Raw genomic sequence first — 22,455 nt, forward strand, 5'->3', positions numbered from 1 at the left:
TTTACTCTTGGAGAACAATGATATAAAACTCAATATTAAGATGTCCTTAATTTTAATGCAGTCATTGTATATTTCTATTTATCCCAATAAAAAACAAGAATCTGCATCCTTGTTTGTACACACAGAACGTGGAAATCAAGGACAAGTTGAAAATTTGGAAAGGTTTTCACCTTCTCCAACCTGCATTAATTATTCTGGCCACTTGGGGGCAGTGCAACAAGCTATATTCAACACATTGACACAGGTTTAATCAGCTTATAAAGCTGTTAGGCTAAAATGTTGCCAAAAAAATGTTTGTCTGCCCTTGTAGCAGACGCAACATAAGCATTCATTTAGAGTTGTGTTTCTAATCACTCTACTTTTAGATCTGTTCCTGAAGAAAATATCTAGACTTGTTCAGCAGCTTGTTGCTACCTTGTCAGTCTGATGTTAGGTACTGGTCCGGTAGTGTACAGTGGGTTTCTCAGAGCTTTTTAGCAAAAAACAAAGAGGGTGACAGCCCTGACCTAAGCTGAACCAAAACTGTATGTTTACGGGCCATAAAAACCTAAACAATGAGCTAAAAGATGCTATAGAGCTCTGTAAAAGTGGAACTTCAAAGTCATGTCAAGCAGCTCCAACTTAAAATAAACCATATTCAAAAGCATCCCCATGATTTATATTTTTTGGTATTTGCGGATTATGCTGTGATTATAGTTGGCATTTAGCCATACAAAAATAAAATAAAAAATAAGTGAATAAAGGAGAACAGATGAGACAACACACAGACCAAAACCAAACACAACAGAACACAAGAGTGGAAAAAAAACCTCAAGATTTATTTGTAAAGCACTTTGCACAAAATGCCCTGTAAACAAATTAGAAGGACTAATAACAATAGATAACAAAGTTTCCTAAAAATAAATAAATAAAATTTCTAAAGTCCTATTCAGGTTAGTTTCCCCATCGGCTTTGTGCGATGGCTGGAGTGTTAGAAAGGATCTACCTCTAAAACATATTACACATTAACCCCTCCTGCATCCACCGGCAACGACTCTGCCCCCTCTAGAGCGCTCACACAGTCTCTACGGAAACGACGCTGCCACAGTAACGTGGAACTTTTGGTCCGTTGCTGGGAGGAGGGTCGACGTTAATAATACAGAACTAACTGTGGCTGTGTGTGGACAAGTAAAAACAAAAAATGAGGATGAAAAACAAAAACTAGCAGTTCACTATGTGATCTGAAAATGTGCTCCTTCTGCGCCTTCCTCCCCCTCTTTTAAAAAAAAAAGAAAAAAAAAAAAAAATCTCCTCATTGCCTCTCTAACATCTCTCTCTGTATTATCTTTGACCTCTTACCCCAACCTGCCTCCACCCACACATTAAGGACTCCCCAAAACACACACACACACACACTAAAATACAATATAATGTGACAGAAAATCTAAGTATTGAACAGTGAGATGTTTACACAGAAATGTCACCAGTGACTGAAAAACAAAAACTGTTTGAAAGTGACTGAACCTCTAATGTAGACACTTCCCTCCCCCTTCAACATGCGCACAAACAAACCCTTGCTCTAACTTGACACTGTGTGTACAGTTACACGCCTTTATTTTAGTGTTCAGTTTGAAACATTGTGTCTGAAAACAGTCAGTGTGATGAGTTTAAATGGCATTCTGTGAGCTGGGCTCAGAACAAGGAGATATTGATCCCCACTAATAACGAGGTCGCTGACCCAAAAAATAATCAACAGCAGGAAAATGGCGCATACTTTGAATTTTGACCCACTTTTCACTTATTGTCTTCATACACTTTTGAGTCCTGGTATATGCACCTTGGTTCATCTGACCGCACTATTGATTTAAAGACTAATGCACTTCAAAGGTAAACTCCAATTCCCAGAAATCCTGTGAGGGGATCTGCAGTAGAGTTTACCACCATGGCTGGTATGTAATACGTTTGAAATAAATATGTAATGCAAGTAGGCTTTGACCAAAAACATGACATTTTAACATCTCCCTATAGTTCTTCCTCCTCCCTCTGAGGGTTCCAATTAGCCAGACGAGTAAGCTCAATATACTGACTACCCACCTGCATGTGTATAAGTCAGTTGACTAATGACATGTCTTCATGTGAACGGACATTTGAGTCAACAGTCAAAATCAATAAACAGAAACCTCTTCCTAGAGCAGCTTTCAAACCACACTGGGTCACATAAACAGAGGTCAGGGTTAAAACCCAACAGACGACAGACACTGAGTGGTGCTGCAACGTCGACCAAAGAGCAACAACACAGAGAGCACAGGACTTTAGCTAAAAGTGCGTGAGTTGTAATGACTGCAGGCCCAAAGCTTTCCTTCATGAATATCTGACAAAACTCATCTTTTAACTTTTACTTTTACTTGGAAGCAAAAGTTGGTTTCAGGAGATTAAAAGCAGATGCTTGCAGGATTTTAACAAAAAAGTTCCTGGATGCAAAGGTTTTAGACTCAAGAGAGAGCTCTCTTTACAGCTGTTGACAGCTGTTTACAGCTATTTACAGCTGTTTACAGCTATTTACAAGTCAGTGCCAAGGCTGACCGCAGTCTCAGACATCATCGACAACTACTGCCACAGCTGACAGGTACATCTTCATTTGCCACATAAGGCACAGCTTGATACACACAACAGTGATCTGATGAGGGAGGATATTTAACATCAACTTATTCACAAATAAAAACAAATCATTGAAATGCATCGTAATAAACAACAACTCATAACAGCCTACAAAGGATAGTTAGTGACTAAAAATAGTTCATACTCAAAAACAGGTAACAACTCAAAAATGTCAGCAACATAAGAAACAAGAGAAAAAGAGTTAAAGGCCGCTAACGCCTGCATGTTTCTGTCTTCATCAGGTCCTTATCAACACCCAGCAGACAGGGTGTGTGTGTGTCTGTGTCTGTGTGTGTGTGTAAGAAAGAAGGAGTGATGGGATAGGGGGGTCAACAGAGGTCAGGCTTCATCAGCTTTGATGTCAGAGCTCAGAGGTCACTGTTGGTGCAACCCAATTGGCCACTGGCTTTTAGGACTCCTGAGGCACCACCTCCATCATCTTCTGACAGAGGGCTGTGGTGGAGACTGCAAACACACACACACACGATTGATGATTATACACAATGTCAAGTGAAACAGCAGTTTCAGAGGCTCAATCATGAGCAGAGACAGGTGCTGTACTCACAGATTCCCTGTTGTAGCCACTGGGGTTTGCTCTTCCACCACACACCGATTAAGTACACGGGAACACCGGTGGCGATGATGCCGAAGCCGATGGCACACTCCTTTGGAGTCTTCCAGAAGGAGACGATGATGAGGAAGAGGCAGGCCAGCACGAAGCTCACTGGCAGCAGAATATTCACCTGCAGAGAGAAGATAGGAGGATTTTTAACAGAAACTCTGAAAGATCATCAGATAAAGTGCAGAGATCTACAGCGCCCCTCTCTCAAAGGGATAATTCGTCATTTTGGGAATAAAGCTTAGTCACTTCTAGTGACTAAAGGGTACATAATCCCCAGTAAAACCATGACATGTTGTTTTTACGTTTCTATTTTTGTGCAGATTAATCAAACAAGATGTGTGCTAATCAGTGAGCTTTAGAGGTGCTCATCACTGAATTTTGGCAACTGTTGACGGAGCCAGTTTACCCTTGTCTCAATGCTAAGCTAATCGGCTGCTGGCTGTGGCTTTATATTTAGCTGTAGACATGAGAGTGGTATCAATCTTTTAATCCAACTTGGCAAGCAAGTGAATAATAGTTACAGTACCATTAAAGGGATTTTCCGACCCATGTAGCTGTCCACTCCCTTGTACATTTTAATTTCTCTCTTAATAAACTAGTCTCATTACTGAAGCAGGTCCAAATGACTTTCTGTTCTGTTCTCCCTTGACACAGTATCATCTTTGCCTCAGAACACTGTAGTGAGATGTCAGAGCAACTTAAGACCACACCCAACCCAAGTCTCTAAAAAAAGTTATTTGGAGTGCAAATAAGTACATACTGGAAACAAAACACTACCTACAAACATAAAAAACATGCAAAACTAAACAAAAGAAAATCTACAGCTCTTTCTAGTTGTCTTTCTAACAGTTTAGTAACTTCAATAAAGTGTGTGATTATATTGAAAGGACCAGTGTGTATGATTTAGTGGAATTTTATGGGGACGTTTCAGATTGCAACCTCTTCTCACCCTCCTCTGAGGTGGCAGATCAAACCAATAAAAATACAAAAGCCCTTCCCTAGAGTCAGTGTTTGGTTTGTCTGTTCTGGGCTACTGTAGAAATGTGGCGTTGCAACATGGCAGACTGGCGGACCCAGTACCTTTGTAGGACGATGAACATTATATTCCATTCCTGCTGAGACTATTTTTCCATTTCAACCCCTAAATTCTACACACTGGACCTTTACCATTTTTATTTATTTATTTTTTTAAAAATTGTATTTATTTTTTATCTTTTTTCCCTGCATATTTCTGGACTTTGGATGGGAGCAGCTATAACGCAAGCAATTTCCCCTCAGGGATCAATAAAGTATTTCTGATTCTGATTTAAGTCTGGAGCAAAGTGCAACTACAATATAGTTCCCCTAGTAGAGGATGATAGTGAACCAGTATAGGTATGCATCAAGTGGATCAGTGGGTCAAAAGCCTCACAGCAGCATGGACCACATTGTATTCATTTAGAGTCATGTTTCTGACCACCTCATGAATACAAGTCTAATATTCACACTCCCTTTTGCTCTGTTTTTGGTCTCCACCAACTCCTGAGAGAAACATTCGACTCTTAAGCTGCTAAATGCTCCACTATGCTCATGAGCTAGTTGCTAACTTTCTGCTTCTGCTGTTTGAGGCTAACAGTGTACATTACACCAAAAAATATGAAATACGAGTGAACCAAAACAATCAGCTGAAAGGCACCAAAATGAAGGGGAGTGAAGAGTTGGTGATTACACATCATTAGTGAATGCATGTTTTTCTTGATTAGGACAGGACCTCCTCAGCCATAATGAAGGTACATTTTTTTGCTACAGCATACAATGATATCTGAGAAAACAGCGTGCTTCCAGCTTTGTGGCAACAGTTTGGAAAGGCCCTTCCTGTGTCACCATGACAACGCCTTTGTCCACAAAGCAAGGTCCACAAAGAAATGGCTTTCTGAGTTTGGTGAAGAAGAACTTGACCTCAACCCCATTCATTCTGGTTGAACTTGAACGCTAACTGCGAGCCAGGCCTTATAACCCGACATCAGTATTGAACCCAACTAATGTGCTTGTGGGCGCATGCTAAATGGGCGCAGATCCCTGCAGCCACGTCCAAAACCAAGTGGAGAGCCCTCTCAGAAGAGTGGCGGCTGTTATAGCGGCATATGAATGCCTCCAACAATCACTTATGAGAGGTATGGTCAGGTGACCACACACTTCTGGCTACAGACTGAATGTGAACTGAAGATGTCATGACTCTACAAGATTGCAGATGTACAGCATCTCTTCAAAAAGATTCATTAGTAATTGTGTGATTCACTGGCAGTTCTGCTCCAAATCTGTTGAACAGCAGGAATGTGACAGACAAAGAAAGGAGAGAGAAATAGAGTAGGGGAGTGAGAGAGAGAAATGGAGGTCAGCAGACAGACAGTGCCACCACTGTCCCTTCACTTAGTCGCACACACGCACACACAGAGTGCTGGGCTAACAGATCTATCTGCCTCTTTCACTTCACCGACCCAATAGACTCCGCCTCTGACCAGTACACAACGCCTTCCAGCGGGCGGATGAGTAGTCAGGGCGGCCATCAGGCTCTAATCAGGGATTCACACATGTACAGCATCACACGTGAAAGTTCACACACTCACATTCAGACAAAGTGCAAACACTGCACAATGGACTTCTGTGTGCTGGGGAGTCCTGCAGCAACTGGTTTCAGAAAGAATAGTACTCTTCCTCTTGTACACACACACACACACGCACACACACACACACACACTAACTATTACCCCACAGGCCTGGACACCAGCTGACAAGCATCCAGCTTCTCTTCTGTCCGTTAATCTGCGATCAGTCTCTATTCATCTGAGCTCTGCTGAATGGATCTTTGTTGGTCGCATGAGACAAAAAAGAAACATTTCCTGCTGCCAAAGCTAACTCAAGTAGGAGTAGATGGTGACAAAGTCCAAGTGAGACTTTCATGTCCAGTCGTCTTTAGCCTTCTGTGTTCGTCTGTCCATGATCACAAAAGTCAGGGAGAACAAAACAAACAAAAACAGCGAGCCTTATCCATGTACCTGTACTGACTTTTCTCTGGTTTCTGGTTCAGATTGGCTGAGTGCATTAGGCTCGGCTCACCTTGATTGGCCGCTCCAGCTCTGGCTTCTTATAGCGGAGCCACATCATCCCGACGATCGCCATGGCGATGCAGAGCCAGTTGAAGAAGCTGAAGAAGTTTATGACGGAGAAGATGTCATTGGAGAAGGCGTAGAGTAGTGTCATGAAGCACTGTAGAGAGTGAGACAGAAGCAATTAGGCGTGCAATTGTTGTGGCGTTACACATACTGAAGCTCAACATACTGTCTGCTTTAGTGTGCAATGAATTAGACAATAAGGGTACATACAGTGAATATTAGTGAAGGCAGTGGGGTAAGCAGGCTGGGGTGGATCATTGACAGCAGACTGGGAAGGTGACCCTCCCGGGAACCCACAAAGAATAACCTGAAAGGGAAGTACAGACATGATGCTGAGCATGAACAGATAAATGATTCCAACGAATGTATTATGTTCTCATGACAAGATTCTAGATGTTTGTGCAGCGCTCACTGTTTCTCTAAACCTGGTTAGTCTACATGTGTTTAAATGTTTCTGGACATGTTTTAAATTTGCAGTGTGTGTCAGTGTATTACCTGGATGATGTGAACAGAGAGCCATTGACTGATCCAAAGCAGGACAGACCTACAAACACGGGGATGATCCATGCCATTGGACCCAGGTGAACGTTACCAAAATCCTGCAGGAAAATCACACACAGAGAGTACAGACGTGATAAGAACTCAAGTAAAGTAGTAGTAGTTAGGTCCAGTCACATCAAAAGTGATGGAGAAATTCAGTGATACTAAACAGGTGGTGCAAGGGGCTTGGTGGAGTGGGGACTACTGGCAGGGCCACGTTGTACTGGCTATTTTCTGCACCTTGCATTTTGTCATCAAGATTGTGTGCCATCTTACTCAATAATGAGTTACGAAATTTCCGAGCTAGCTGTCAGTTAGTGTGACAAGCTTTTAAGCTCAGTCACAAATAGGAAATAAGCTTACACAGTTTATTCAAAAGACACATTTGTACCACTGTGTGCAAAATATTGCTCTTCTGTAGAGTACTTTGGCCTCTGACAAGGGAGGGATAAATACAAGTAGATGGTGTGATAAGCTACAACAGCTTCCTGCATTTTGAACTCTTTATCTTGCCATTTACACAAAATTAATGTGTCACTGTTCATACAAAGAAAGTAGCTCAAAGTGTGTGTACTCACCACAGCCACAGCCTCCGAGCCCAGCATCTTCTCAGGGGATAGGGTGGTGAAATAAGCCAGGTTGGTCAGAACATACACTGCTGTCACTATGGGCAGAGAGATGATGATGGCACGAGGAAGGTTTCTGAGGAAGATACACAAACATTCTCAGTTACAACCACAGATTTTCAATCAATCCTTTGTATTTTATCATAAAATCATACAAGTCACTCAGTCATACTCACTTGTAAGGCTCAATCATCTCCTCAGTGACAAAGTTCAAGTAATTCCTGTAAGCAGAAGAGAATATGAACAATTATATATAACGTTTTGTAGCAAAACATATATCATGCTTACTGTACAATTAAAACTGTCATGTGTTAATCTCTAAATGGAAAAGGATAACTGTAAGGTGAATTTCCCAAACACAAAGAAATTCTACTTTATTTCGACATAGACTGCAATTTGTTACAGTGAAAAGAAAAGAAACACAGTGATGTTATTGATCTCCAGGGATGAATTCACAATCTAGTTAGAATCTAGGAAGTAGGCTTGGTGACAACTCAATATCATAATTAATGGACATTAGGTGGAGTCTTATCTTGATGATAAGGTAATGTAACTGATTAACATAATGTTTTAGTCCAAAGTAATAATCCATGGTACCAGGGTGTTCCATGTGTAACTATTTAAATGTAGTGCAACCTCTTTTATTCTACTAATGCATAATCACAAGTTGGTGCCAGTAGTAGTGTGCAGGCTGCAGCTACATGTTTTTGCTTGTACGGTAATAGTTTACTCTATAACAGTCCAGATGCACTCAAGAACTTTTTGCAGAAGCCTCCAGTAGCTGCTAGAGAAGGGCCTTCTAATCTACAATCTACAATCTACACCACAGTATGTACTGTAAGTTCAGAAAATGATTTATGGTCTCTGATACACTGCTGTGTTATTATTTTAATTGTTGTTATTTCTATTATTACTGAATGTAATGGTTAAACCTTGTTAGTAATTAAATGTCAATTAAATTAAGCTTATTTGTACAGTGTCTACTTTATATGAAGTAAATATGACAGAACAGACTCACTGCAGTGGTGTAACAGTATGGATGTACTGTATGTTTGAATACAGCTGCAGGTCAGGCAACAAGCAGCAGCACCACCACATCCAGAATGCCACCTACCTCCAGTGAAACGCAGCCTGCTCCAAATCCCAACCTTGCCTAGGGCACCAAAATGGCCCAGGGCCCATGGAACCAGCCCTGCATGGTTCCATGGGTTCATTTCCATCCCTCAACCGTGAGGGGTCACTTAAAAACTATACAATGTATATATTGTCTGATGATCCGAAATGATAAACTGTATAATGAACAGGCAGCACAGTGGCTTGCCACCTGATCACACAGGTAGGTGGATGTATTAACTCACCAGCCACCGTAGGCAAACAGACCGCTGTAGAGCGCCAGGCCAATGCTGCCAAACTCATATTTGGACCCCTTGAAAGAATTTTCTGGAAGAAGACCATCTGTGTCACCTGGAGAACAAGAGGAAAAAATTAGGTTAAAATGAGAGAGAAAAAAAAAAAAAAGGCCAAATCCGTCTGTCTGAATTACAGCTCTGGAGGCAAGTACCAGCCAGTCTGATGACCCTGAAATGTGGAACAATAAATGAAACAATGATGTGTATGTGCCCAACACACAACAGAAAGCCTTTGGAGGGGGGAAAGCTTAAATCTTTCTCAGTATGTGGATCAGTGAAGGACTGCAGAATGTAATGGAGTTGAGACAGGCTGAGATGTTCAATAAGTGAACCTGACTGTGGCACGGTCCTGTGGATTTACCCGAGGTAGGGACGGATCACACAACAGACAGTCGGGGGGGCTACAAGAAGAGACACTCAGAGGCAAGTTGGTGGTTTATTGCCTTGCTCAAGAGGAGGTAACCAGTAGTTGAGGGACTACTGGTAATTGAATCGACCAGTCATCGTGAGGATTTATAACATTTTGGTCACAGCCCCTCTTCAGACCTTCGGGTTGATGCTGGTTTGAGGGGATCTGTACCACATTCCTCCCCACAACAGGCACACATTCTCAGACACAGCGACGGTTGCTAAACCAACAGCCCTGGGCAGTGTTGGTACTGGGAGGGTAAGCCCTAAGCTGCTGTGCAGCGTGGGAAACACCCGATTACTGGACTCATAACAAACAGACAGATATGTGACTACAGCATCCCTGTTACCCTGCCTGGTTAGTCCTGCTCTGTATACCAGCCTGAGATGGTAGCTGTGCCGGGGGTCTCTGGATCCTGGTCTATAGCATGTTTAAACTCATGTCTATAGCTGAGATTCCTTATGGTTCTTTTAACTTGCTCATAAAAGCAACAAAATCAGTTAGGATAATAAGTCTAAAACCCACCTTAATCAATTTGTGATGATATTAACCACAGAAAAGCTGAAAAACTGCAACTACTGAACAAAATTATTTTTGAAAAATAAAAATAAATGCAATTATTTTTATCAAAACAGCTGTTGTTTTAAAAACCAACTAATTTTTTCAGCGCTACTCCTTCTAAAGTAGCTGAAAGCTGAGCTGAGTTGAGTTCAGATGAGAAATATCTGACATACAGGAGGTGTGTCAGGCACCAAGAACATGTTAAGAATGGAGTTTGCTCAGTGGTGCACCGTTTGTGCCTGCATATTGATGTGTTTACATGAACGTTGTGAAATGGTCACACTTTGGTCAGGTTTAGGCATCAAAACTCCTCGGTTAGGGTTCAAATAAGATCGTGAGTTGTAAACTAACAATGAATGTAGTATAAAGACAAAGTCTTTGTGGGGAGGGGATGTCAGGGTAGATAGATGGATGGGTCAAACACAGGACTTTCACATGGGAGAACAGGGTTTGTTTCCCGTATGAAGCTAAGCTATTTAAACCCAAACCATTATTCCTTCCTTTTTTTCAGTCATTCTTATATATCCCACGATTATCACAGGAAATGCGAAACTGCCATAGCTGGATCCAATCGCATTGTGATCTTTGGCATACCAATTAGCTGGCATGTTCTGCCCAGAACCATAGCTTGTATACAGCCATGCACCTCTAACGGATGTCTTTTTACTGGAAGTAGTCATTTTTGACTCAATGACTGTTCCATTCAAACATTGAACAAGTTGTTTCCTGCTCTTAGATGTATCTGCAAAGGAGTCTCTTTTGAACAAGCTGAGAATATATAAACAGACTAGGACCTCATGTGATTGTCATATACCCCAGGTCTTGGTTGCCCATTTCTTTACACACAGATACACACAATCACATCTCAGGGCCGTCTACCTTCAAACCTACAGCTCACCTTACAGCTCAGTGGAACGCCTGACTCATTCTTTACCTTTACAGCTTCTTATGGTGAAATTCTGAGTCATCCCTGACTTCTGCTATTATTTTTCCTTCTTCAATCTAACCAGCTCTTGTTTTGTAGGACAAGGACTCAAAACTTAGATCTTTCGTTCAATCCACTTAGTGTCAAATTTGCTCGTACACTCTGCTTTATTTATTCTCCTGTTACCCCCCATTACTTTCCACCTCACTGGTCAGGAAACCCTCTAAGTTGCAATCAGCTGGTCACATGGTTCCAGTGCCAGGCAGTGAAAGTGAGACACACAAACACACATAGAATAAAATATGCATGCAACACACACATTCAAAGGTGCACAAAGACTGAATGACAGACAACCTGAGCTCCTACTTCTAGTTAGTGAGTTTCAATTAGACCTGGTTTAATGGTTGGAATTAAAAGGATTTTAAGCACTAAATGGACACTTTTGCATGAGAAAGTACTGCAATTACTAATTAGTTTGGTCTGATATCCTCTTATTCCACAAAACGTATACCTTTGAGAAATAGTTCAACATTTTGGGAAAAATGCAAGAGTCAGATAAGAATATCAATACCATAAGCAATACATTTGAAGCTACGCCCACGAGCTGATTAGCCTATCTTAGCATAAAGAGTGGAAGCAGGGGGAAACTGCTAGCTGCTAACACCTTTAAACCTCTGTTTAAACATTTCTGGATAGAAATGTAAAATGTAAAAAACGATTGGTTTTAGGCCAAGATATCTGGCGCAACTATGTCCTGACAAACAACAATTTTTATCCCCCGCCCAGAAGCCTAACCTAAAACTACAATTGCCATTTGTAAATTCTGTTTGTTCACAAGTTTAAGACACAACTACAATTTGATTAGAAAACCAAATTTTTTTTTTAACCACTGAGTGAGCCAGGCTAGCCGTTTCCCACTGCTTCCAGCCCTTGTGCTCAGCTTTGCCAATCAGCTCACAGCTGTACCTTCATGCGGAGTGCAGAGTGGTATCAGTCTTCTCACCTTACTCTCTGTGAGAAATTAATCAGCATATTTCACAACGATTTTTAAATGATACTTTTTAAAAGATTATTTTTGGTCTTTATGAGACTTAGACAGGAGCCAGGGAAGACATGAAGCAAAGGGCCCAGGCCAGGCGAGCCACCAGGGTGCCTCACAGAATAACATTACTTTTAAACCATCTCCCAAAACCAAAGTTCTCCTCATGATATCCCTCTTTTGTTTTTAGTTGTCAGTCACATTTATCCCTGAAATAAAGTGAGAATACCATGGAGGAAATAATATTGCAGAAATGTGGAGAGAGCTGAACATAAATGAAAATGACGCATACAGTTTTAAGGATAACAAAAGTGACTGTCAAACTTAAGCTGTCTGGCACACTGCACACAGATGGTAATTGGTTGGGCTGAGCTAACGAAACCATTTAAAGGATTACCTGTGGCCCCAGTTCATACTAGCTGTAACAAAGGGGTTAGTCTCCATGTTTCTTCTCATCAGAACAGTCAGGGCATACATGGTGAATTTGAAACTGGTTTTCTTGTGATTAAACTCAATTTAACAACAGATCTTTGGCTATGAGGGTGCAGTGACTGAGTTTACGTTAGATTTAAAGAGGCCGTGGATCAGGTAAAGGCAAAGGAATTACATGGATTAGCAGCACTCTAAGACTGGCATGAAGGGAATTCACCATGTTTTGGGCTATTTGTTAAGACCTCTGTTGTGAAACCCTCCCACTGCATAAACACACACCTTTTACTCATGAAAACCTCAGGCAGAGCGGTGTGTGAAACAGCAGAGCAAAACCATTCAAGATGTCAACCAGGACTTTTAAATGAGGTCAGAAAATGTGCAACTGCGTATGTTTTCTTAAATAAATCATGTTAGTATGGGATAGATAAAGACTAAGAAGGAGAGAAGAAAATCCTTGTACTGTGACAAGATGAGACTGAAGTAAATCAGAGGTAAGTTTACGTGGCCGCCGGTCAGTAAGAGATCAGTCTGTGTGAGCGCTTCACCTCCAAACAGTGTGGGCAGGTGTCAGATTGAGAAAGCAGGGTTTACTGCAGCTAATCAGATTACATTGTCCTCTAATCTGAGACTCCAGCAGACTTTGACCTTATGAGCCACAGAGCTCCATGCACACGCACACACACAGTGAATACAGTATAAAAACACTAGTGTATGATGGATCAGGATGAGCAGAGTAGAGTGTGTCTGGTGTCAGTTTGGTTTATCTTTACTAAACTCACATCACCATGGTGACTAGAATAGACAGATCTCTCCATGATCATATCAAATGAGAGACTGGATGTTTACGCTCACATGCTCAGTTTTACATAACTCATACAAGGATCCCTTCTATGACACTGCTATTAAGCGTCAGCTCTTTTCTATTATATGTCAAGTAACTTAATCACGGTGCCTCCCAGCAATTGAAATCTCCATTTCTGCTGTCTTGCTAGAATCTTTGCAAAAAAAAAACAAAAGATGACCGATTGATCTAACTCCCCAACTTCTCCAGTCTCCAAATGATTTATTTAGCTCAGGTATATAGCCTGTGTCACATTGTTCCTTCTCCTCTCTCTCTCCTGTCTTTGATCACATGGCTGTTTAAAGAATAAAAAGTATGTTATCTAAAAACAGACCAAATAATCAGCAACATCCACTCCAACTGCAGTGAAGACAGCCTGTCAGGTGAGTTTGTTGATGTAATCACAGCCACATCTTTGTCTGAATCCATATAATCAGACTTGTCTAAGATAAACAGTTATTAGAAGCACGATGAGGGATAGATTGGTGTTAAAGATTTAAGAATGCCACGAGACGACACATGATGTTAGAAAAGCTCCCTTTTCAAACAGCACTTAGTTAAGGACTAGAATTACAAATGAGTAGAATTACTGTTCATGCTCCAGCTACACTCAAACCTAAACAGGTATTAGACAGGCAGGGTTTGCATTCAATTTATGTGGATTAAGTTTGCTTGAAAAATGAGACACCGACACACTTCCTGCTTCTACTGAACAAAGAGCTGGGATCAGTTAGGACTCATGCTTGTTATTCAGTCAGGATTGAGTACAGACAAACAAAAGAACATTTTTGAAAACCAAAGTTACTAATGTGACGACCCTTGTTGCCAGCCAGTACTGTCCGTGTGGGTAACTTGTTAATAGCGGGATGGTTTGTTAATCTGGGCCCACACTTATATTGCAGGTACACCCTATGTTGCTGACATTCACATTCCATTGTTTCGTGAACCCTGGTTGCCTATACATTTCAGTCATCTTTGTTAAACAAATTACTTAATTTAAACCTAGAAAATGGTGTGTTTCCCATATTTGTCATGAGCCAGGTTATGACACTAGCAAAGCATCATGACATAATTATCAGTAACTCTGGGGTTTAGACATACAGGAATAAAGTGTGGTCCTCTTACAGATTTGGGACGGACAGTGATGCACAGGGCTGCGCAATTAATTGAAATATAATTGAAATTGCGATATGGCTAAATGCAACATTTAAATCACAAGAAGCCGCTAGTTTTTGCTAAAGGTAAAATGTGTGGCAAAACAGTGTTATAATGGACAACTCTGGTGCTGCAGAGATGCCCTGGTCTACAAATCTTGTTCTCAAGATGTAAGAAAACATGTTTGTTTGGCCACAGACCGCAAAGTGTCACATCATCATGATTTAAATAGTCTTTCAGTATAAATGAAAATTGTGAACCAAAAATTATCATTTGCACTAATCGGGAAATGTATTGCAATCGCAATATCTGCCAAAATGAACGCAATAGGATTGTTTTTCATACCGTGTAGGCACCTATTTTGAAAAATGATGGATTCAATTTAAGGAAAATCAACAAAAAGTCACTTTCTTTATAGTGAATCTGGCCAAAGCTCAGGACTTCTTAAACTGATCAAACTTGAGCACACTGGTCTGTGAATCTGCTTGTAAATCAAATGCGATCTTGAGAAACCTAATCAGCACTAATCCTTATTGTGCCACTCGATGAGATTTGTCCACTGTAATGGTGTACTAAGGCATCTGACCTTAACTATGAGGTACATTTAAATGTTTTCAATAAAAGAAGAAATTTTTACTTTTTCCTTAAATACTTCACTGTTACTTTACTATTTGTTGCATTAATATTTGGAGACAAGACTATGAATTCAGGGTTCATTATTTTGTCCAACTTTCTATTCTAGTCCAATCACCAGCAGCTCGTGTTACACTGCTGAATTACAGAGTGTGTACTAAGAGCTTGATATCATCATTAGATCCACACACCCACCATACCACCCATAGGCCTTTCTGTCTGACATCGTGACGACTTTGTCTTTCCCAAGGAACTAACTTGTTATAGAAACAACTACCAACTGACTCTACAGACACTACTGCGTCATCAGCCTGCCTTTATCAAGAGGTCAAAGTTTATTTGATGGGGCAATGCTCCATACATACTGTATTCTTAAGCAGGTCTGTCTCAAAGCTAAATTTTCTCTTTGCTCCCTGAGGAACCTGCTACTGATCTCTGCCAGTAAAAAAAAAAAAAGTCTGGAGAAACTGCACTCTTTCCTTTTCTCGATCTCTTTAATCCCCACCTTCCCTCGCTCTAACCCAGCTCCTGACCTCCTCCCCCAGTTCCAGCTCTTTCTGCTCCACTATTGAACAATTCCAGTCAGTGTTGTTGAGGTCTTGTTTGCCCACCAGTCAGCTGATCTGAGACCTGTGACCTCCGACCTCCACACAAACAAGCAGTCTGTCAGTTCACCCACTATACATGTATGCATACTATGCAGCTCCATCTGTTTAAGATGCATCCAACTTAAAAACTGGAGGTTTGGTGTTGCAGCTTGAGTTAAACTGAGACTATCCAGACAGCTGAGCTTCAAAGCTTAGCAAGGGTTAATGTCAGGTGTAAGGTCAAAGGGGTTATGGGTGAGCTCAGCGCAGCAGACATAGCTGGAGGCATAGCTGGAGGGAGCAGACAGGTAACTGCTGTGCTCAGCTGCTTTCCACAATCACCCCTTAGTCTGTGTGAGCTCCACTTCAGTTTAAACTCACATTTCACTTTTTTTAATCAAAGCATCTCTCAAATTGTTAAACACTTTACTGAGTAAAACACTGACAAAACGAGCCCCTCTCTCAGCATCCATCTACTAATCTGTAACTATTTGCTGTGTGATTATATTCAGTCTGCAAGACTCGGTCTGTGTCTCAAACTGACTCATTCACATGCAACACACATGCTTGCTGACTTTCTTTTAAGTGGGTTTCCCCCTCGATTATTCTTCTCCTAACAGAGCACAGATTCACTCTCATCGAATACTGATCTACTGTACCACGGATTTCAGTTCGCCCCTATGTCTCTCTCAGAGGATAACAGGCAGCCAACAGCTTCACTACAGACAGGAAGAGAGGCAGCCATAGGTGCACAGCAGGACTTGGCAGCAGACACACACAGGCACACACACAAACACACACAAACACACACAAACACAGATACAGCCAGCAGTGGGGTATAAAGCCTGCAGTTACCTGGTGGAAGTGTTTTTTTCATTGGAAAGGAAGCGGAAAATGTATTATGCCACCTTTAATAGTAAGGACTACAAACCATAGTGGTCTAATTTATATGACATGAACCCGCTGAGCCCTAAAGTCTCAATTCAGGGTTGCACTGTCTTCCTCTAGGGGGCAGTGTTTACTGAAGGCACATTATTAAGCTAAGACAGATAGGAAGGGTGTCATTTAATGAATGGGATACAAGTTCTTGCTTGTTCAAACAGACTGCATGACTCGGACGTCATGTAACTAATGAGTACATTTCCAAAGAAAATGAGCTGCCTTCTTCTCAAGAGCCATTGTCAGGTTTTTGTGTGCCATCCTACCGTCTTTGGCTACACTTCACAACATCCTGTGGCTTTAATGAGGCCTCGGCCCAACTCCAGGAAGCAAAACACCGGCTAATCTGCTTCCACAAATTCACTGCTTGGATGGGACAAAGACAACAGTGAGTGCTGGCTGAGATTAACTTTAGACAGAGTGGGATTACAATGCTGGAATTTGATCAGACACAACAGAACACTGCGCAACATAAACTTGAGGTTTCAAGGCTTCAAACAGAGAAAGAAAATGTCATCAAAGCCTCATCTATTACACAAAATCTCCTCAATTGGAGCTAATTTGTCTTTGAATCCAGGATTCTTTTTTATAAAAAAAATTGTTGTTTTATACGTAAAAAACAATTGCCCTTAATTTAATGTATGGGATTATTGTTGTCATGGTTAAATAAGATTTACAGAAACACATGCAAAACAAAAAAATCCAACAGATATCCTTATTATGTAAGTGAGCAACTGATGAAATGAAAACATTTCAGTTAAGGTTTCCCCATTAGAGCATGGGTGTGCTTGTCTGTTCTGAACAGAACTGCTCAAATAAAGTAACCATTTCCTGTTTCAGGTCGTGTGGCACACAGTGGACCATTAAAGATGGCATGTGGCATATCTGAACCTGTACAGAGTGTGCTGTGCTACCTCGTGTATTTTAAGCCAACTGTTGTTCAACTGGAAGTTACATAAACAAACAACCTGCAGGGAGCACTTACCCTTCAGGGTGTGTTTTCCAAACTGGACATGTCAAGAGTAAGAATTCCCAAAAGCTAATGTCAAATCCAAAGCTTTCATTGTGCTTTTTTTTACAAACTGCTGTCAAATGGGATTTTTTGATTCCTTCAACATGTCATTAACTTAACTACTGAAGTGATCTGGATTCAAATTGTAATGACTTGTGTGACCTGATTCTCAATTGTTTTTAGATTAAAATAGTAAACTATACATTTCTTTTAACAGAATTTTATGTGTAGGATTTAGTGGCTTCTACAGCGAGGTTGCAGATTGCAACCAACTGAATATACCTCACGTCACCAAGTGTATAGGAGAAACTATAGTGGACGCTAAAAACAAGAAAAAAAGCCCTATGCAGAGCTAGGGTTTGGTCTGTCTGTTCATTCAATGCAATACAAGACTCAATGTAAGGATTTTATGATAAAACGCTGATAACTGACTAATTTAATTAACTGGTTAATTATGTTGCCAGTGCATCAGAAATCTGCACTAAAGAAAATAAATTATATTTAGGTTTGATAATAATATTTCCTATATTGGTATGTATCACAATGCAATGCAAAGTTACATATGAAATAATGAAACTGACTCAAAAACAATGAGTGTATTATTACTAAACTTATCATATAGGTGTAAAAAAAAATGCAAATATTATTTTTTTGTTAATTTTTAATTTGTTTGCTTTCTTCTAAATCATTAATTTAGACAACAAAAACTTATAGAATTATATATTTTTTCACTCATATATAATCACAATATCATTCTGCAGGTGAGTAGTTTTTATTCTGGCTCTGATTCTACTCAAGTTGTTAATTAATTTATCTGATTGTAGTGCTGATGTACAAATCCTGTAGGTCATATGGTTTTTAACTGCTGGAAGGTGTGTCACTTGTATTGAGGGAAGCAGACATTAAAGACATTCATGATCCTTGGATGGGGAAACTGAAACACCCCCACTAACAGGAACCTTGTGAATGTGTGCGTTTGTGTATTTCTGTGTATTTACTGTCAGGGTATTGGTGCTTGTGCAAAGTACCTTGGCCTATCTTGATGAAGCCGATGATGATGATGAGAATGAGTGCCAGGAGCTTGGCCGCTGCGAAGAAGTCCTGCACTCTGGTGGCCGCCTTCACACTGTAGCAGTTCACAAACGTCAACAAGACTGCAGAGAGAGACAGAGACAACGACGGAGAGTAAGAGAGAGAGACCGCACACTTATGAGCTCTTTGATGAGGTTCACTGTTTCCTGTCGTTAACCACATGAATCGTCCCCTACTCCACTTGACTCAAAATGTACACACAGAATTACAATACATGCTGTATGCACCCCCTCAATCTTCACTCTGTCTGCTGGGTACTGTGCCGCAAATATTTTCATCATTTAAGAACTGCTGGAGAAGAATTCAGAGATGGTAAACAAGTTCTTTAGAGAATAAGAACCCTTTCCCTCTTTCTGGTGCTGGTAGCCACCCCCTCCTGCACACACACACACACATAGGTTTGTTAAAGCGGCCCATAACCCTGGACCCCATTAAGAGTGATTAACTAAAGCAGCAGGTCCCTTTAGAGCTCCTAAATCAGGTCGGGGCCACAACAGAAAGACAAGACTGAGCACAATGAGGCTCTGTGTTAAAGAGACCAGGACAAAGAGAGGGAGTCTGAGTACAGTAGAGGGTGGACACACACCAACGTAGACACAAGCACACACTGGCATCAAAATTCACACAGGCATGCACACACAAAACTGGCTAATACTACAGCAAATACGTGTGTACATGTACGCACAAACTTACGCACGTGAGCTGACAAACTCGCATAGAAATATACTGATCCCAATTCCACAAATTCCCACAGAAACGGGTTTGGTAAAACAATATCTCACATCCAAATGTGTGTGCGATGTATTTGTAAGTTAGTGCGTGTGTGTGTGGAGATTTGGCTTTCAGCCCCACAGTGACCCTGACCACCCCACTGCCTACACCACCGGCATGCACACACACACCTAAGCAAGTGAAAGACACGCACACACATACACACACACATAAGCGAGGCTCACAGTCCACGGCTTTGTCATGTGGTCTCAGTCGGGATTTAAGCCTTCAGACAGTCTGAAGATTAGGTGCTGCTAGAGCTACGCGTACAATCACACACGCACATATTAATATATATGCATACACAATGTCATGTGTAATCATGTAGTCAGATAGGGAAGGAGTTCGTGGAGTAAATGGGGGAATAACTACCTGTTGTGAGTGGCGTCTAAAGCAAACAGCACAGTCAGCGACTGGTGCCAGTAGGCTAAAGCAGCTAATAATCCAGAGTTAATCTGGTTAAGACTCCATACAAAACAAGGCAGTGTGTCAAGTGAAACGCACTCAAATTGGCATTTTTAATTAACACTGAACAGTGAAGCTAACATCAACAGGCTAAATACATTTACTGACCCTAAATACAGCATTATAGTAGAGGTTTAACTGGCTACTTTGAGCAGAATTCTAAATGTTAGTTACCCTGTCATCACATTCAGCCCAATTTATAACTTATACATTTTTGGCATTTTAATATTTTACACAATATGGCCCTGACCATTGAAAACCACGTATCTCTAAATTTGGTGTTTTTTTAAATTTTTGATAAAATTGAAGGAGGGAGTGCTCCTTTATGAGCCAAGACAATATTCCTATTTCTTAAGCCAAACAAACCATTTACAAAGTTACTGCATCATGTGATAAATGCACCGACACAAAGCTGAAAACACGACCGTTTTTCTAAGCTCATGAAATTTGCCATTTTGGAGATAAGTGGTTTTGACTGGACAGCAACCAATACAAAACATTATTCATAATTTTCTTTCATTTTTATTAATATCTCAATTCATAGCCTGGTATTATCTCTCACTCTAAATTCAAGCTCAAATTAAGAATGACTTAGTACGACAGTTTGGTAGCCTACAGTATGTGGTGTCAGGCAGGCTAATGGAAACAACTGCTTATGATAATTAAATAAAGAATTAAAGGGGTGAGGCTGTTTCTTTGTTTAGTTTTGAAGATTTTACTTATTTATCTCTACATTTTACTCAGTTCTTTATATTTTATTCAATATCTAAATGGGAATAGGCGTTTAAAGAGTCTACATTAAATGTCCACAGTGTTTCTTAAGGCCTCACTGAATGAGACAAGCTGGTGATGCGCGCGAGCATCCTCCCTCATCCCTGAGCTGATGTAATATCGCGACACTTTTCACCACTGTTTGAGGCTGAGCGCGTGGATGAGTATGTCGTTATGTGCGTGTGGCTCACACCGGCATCACACGTGGTCATTTACATGTCGCACCGACACTGTTCATGGAAACTGACCCACCGAGTGCGAGCTGAGTCGGTGGGTCATCCCACCTGTCTGAGTCACGTCAGCCACACAGGTGTGCACTAATTCTGACAGGCTGACACACATACACACACACACACACACACAGGAAGCGAATCATAATTCATTCACATGTCTGCCGCTAGCACGCACACCTCAGCACACAACAACAGCACTACGACGCCTAAAGTTGCATCATCCCGGGCAGCATGGCCCGGCTCGGATACTCACGGATACAGAGGCAGGCCACGAGCTTGGCCCCTTCCTCCGGCACCGGGCACACGGGGAAAATTGGTTTGAGGAGGTAGGTGGCAAACACGTAGGCGACGATGTACTGCGAGGACGGCCGGATGATGAGCAACTCGATCCAGAGTTTGAGGAAGGCCGGCAGGGAGCCGTACACCTCCAGGATGTAGGCATAGTCTCCGCCGGACTTGGTGATGGTGGTCCCCAGCTCCGCGTAGCAGAGGGCTCCCACCGTGGAGAACACCCCACACACCGCCCACACTATCAGGGACAGACCCACCGAGCCGGCCTCCTTCACCACGCCGGTGGGTGTAACGAAGATGCCCGAGCCAATGATGGTGCCCACGATGATGGCCACGCCGTTCATCAGGGTGATGGTCCTCTTCAGGGCGACCCCGTCCTCTCCTCCGGCGGCGTTGTTGGCGCTCTTGCCGTCACCTACCAGTGCTCCAGTCTGGTTGGGGTCCCCCTTCTCCCCGCCGCTGCCCGGGTTCAGCATCCTTTCCGTGACTTGCTTGTCCTCCTCTCTGTCTGCGGAGGAATTTGAGTTTCTCTTTTTTAACCCCGACATCGTTGGCTTAGTTTCCTCTTTCTTCTTCCTCACTCGGGGGACTCGGAGCTTCCCACTTTGCCGCCTCTCTCCCTCAGTCGCCGGTCCGTTCTTCCTCTCTGTGTCCGCTGTGGTCTGGTGCCGGCCGGACTCAGCCACGAGGAGCGGTGTGTCTGTTGGTCTGAGTCAGAGCAGCGTGCTTTCTCGTTTCTCTACTCTATCCCCTTACAAAGAAACTGGAAATTGGCATGATGGCCCTCCTCCGTCAAGGCCAGCCCCTGCTTTCACACCGGCGTCTCCCTACTAATGCCCGCATCAGTTGTCTTTGTCGCCCTCTAGCGGCGGCGCTTCTCTTCGGCACGCACTTCCTCATCCCACATCTCCCATCGGCTCTGGGGTCGAGGGACCACATATCGGACCTCAGCCAGGTCTACAATGCCGCACCTCTGCATTAAATGACAGGGAAATACCAATGATACCGCACAGGAGCAGGAAGAACTCAATGTTCAACCTATGTCATTTTCCAGCCAAGCGCTCATAACAGCTGGACTGGTTTCATGGTGTTGGAATCTCAAGGAGAGAGTCTGAAAATAGCGTGGGGGGGGAAGTGAGGCCCCCAGGAATTGGGATTTACAACAACTTATGTCATTTACGGATCTGGCCCATCCTCTTCAAAGCACCAACTGTAGCCTGGAGTTTAGAAACCTTTGACTCATGAGTAAAAATAAGGATGTCACACTGATTTAATGAATGTAAAGTCCTGTAAGTTGCTGAGACAATACATCC

At 41.9% G+C, this 22,455-nt stretch overlaps 1 protein-coding gene across 1 annotated transcript; it reads right to left on the reverse strand.

Moving 5' to 3' along the window:
- Window positions 1-797: 797 nt before the first annotated feature.
- On the reverse strand, window positions 798-22,108 carry slc7a5 (solute carrier family 7 member 5). Its single transcript, XM_084364863.1, has 10 exons — window positions 21,105-22,108; window positions 18,548-18,673; window positions 8,936-9,041; window positions 7,754-7,798; window positions 7,530-7,653; window positions 6,907-7,010; window positions 6,622-6,718; window positions 6,356-6,505; window positions 3,203-3,380; window positions 798-3,102 (listed from the first exon to the last, which is right to left on the reverse strand). Exons 1-10 carry the CDS (start codon window positions 21,688-21,690, stop codon window positions 3,047-3,049), a joined length of 1,572 nt encoding a protein of 523 aa, XP_084220989.1. The 5' UTR covers window positions 21,691-22,108; the 3' UTR covers window positions 798-3,046.
- Window positions 22,109-22,455: the final 347 nt, after the last annotated feature.

The sequence above is a fragment of the Pagrus pagrus genome (genome assembly GCF_965226575.1).
Source record: "Pagrus pagrus genome assembly, chromosome: 10".
Taxonomy (NCBI): Eukaryota; Metazoa; Chordata; class Actinopteri; order Spariformes; family Sparidae; genus Pagrus; species Pagrus pagrus.

What these genes read in the sequence shown, in the direction of transcription:
- slc7a5 (XM_084364863.1), bottom strand. Translation starts at nt 21,690, where the DNA reads ATGTCGGGGTTAAAAAAGAGAAACTCAAATTCCTCCGCAGACAGAGAG. An exon ending in CTTCATCAAGATAGGCCAAG is followed by an intron (nt 9,042 to 18,547) that starts GTACTTTGCACA and finishes CTTGTTCTCCAG; the next exon opens with GTGACACAGATGGTCTTCTT. An exon ending in TGCCTTCACTAATATTCACT is followed by an intron (nt 6,506 to 6,621) that starts GTATGTACCCTT and finishes CACTCTCTACAG; the next exon opens with TGCTTCATGACACTACTCTA.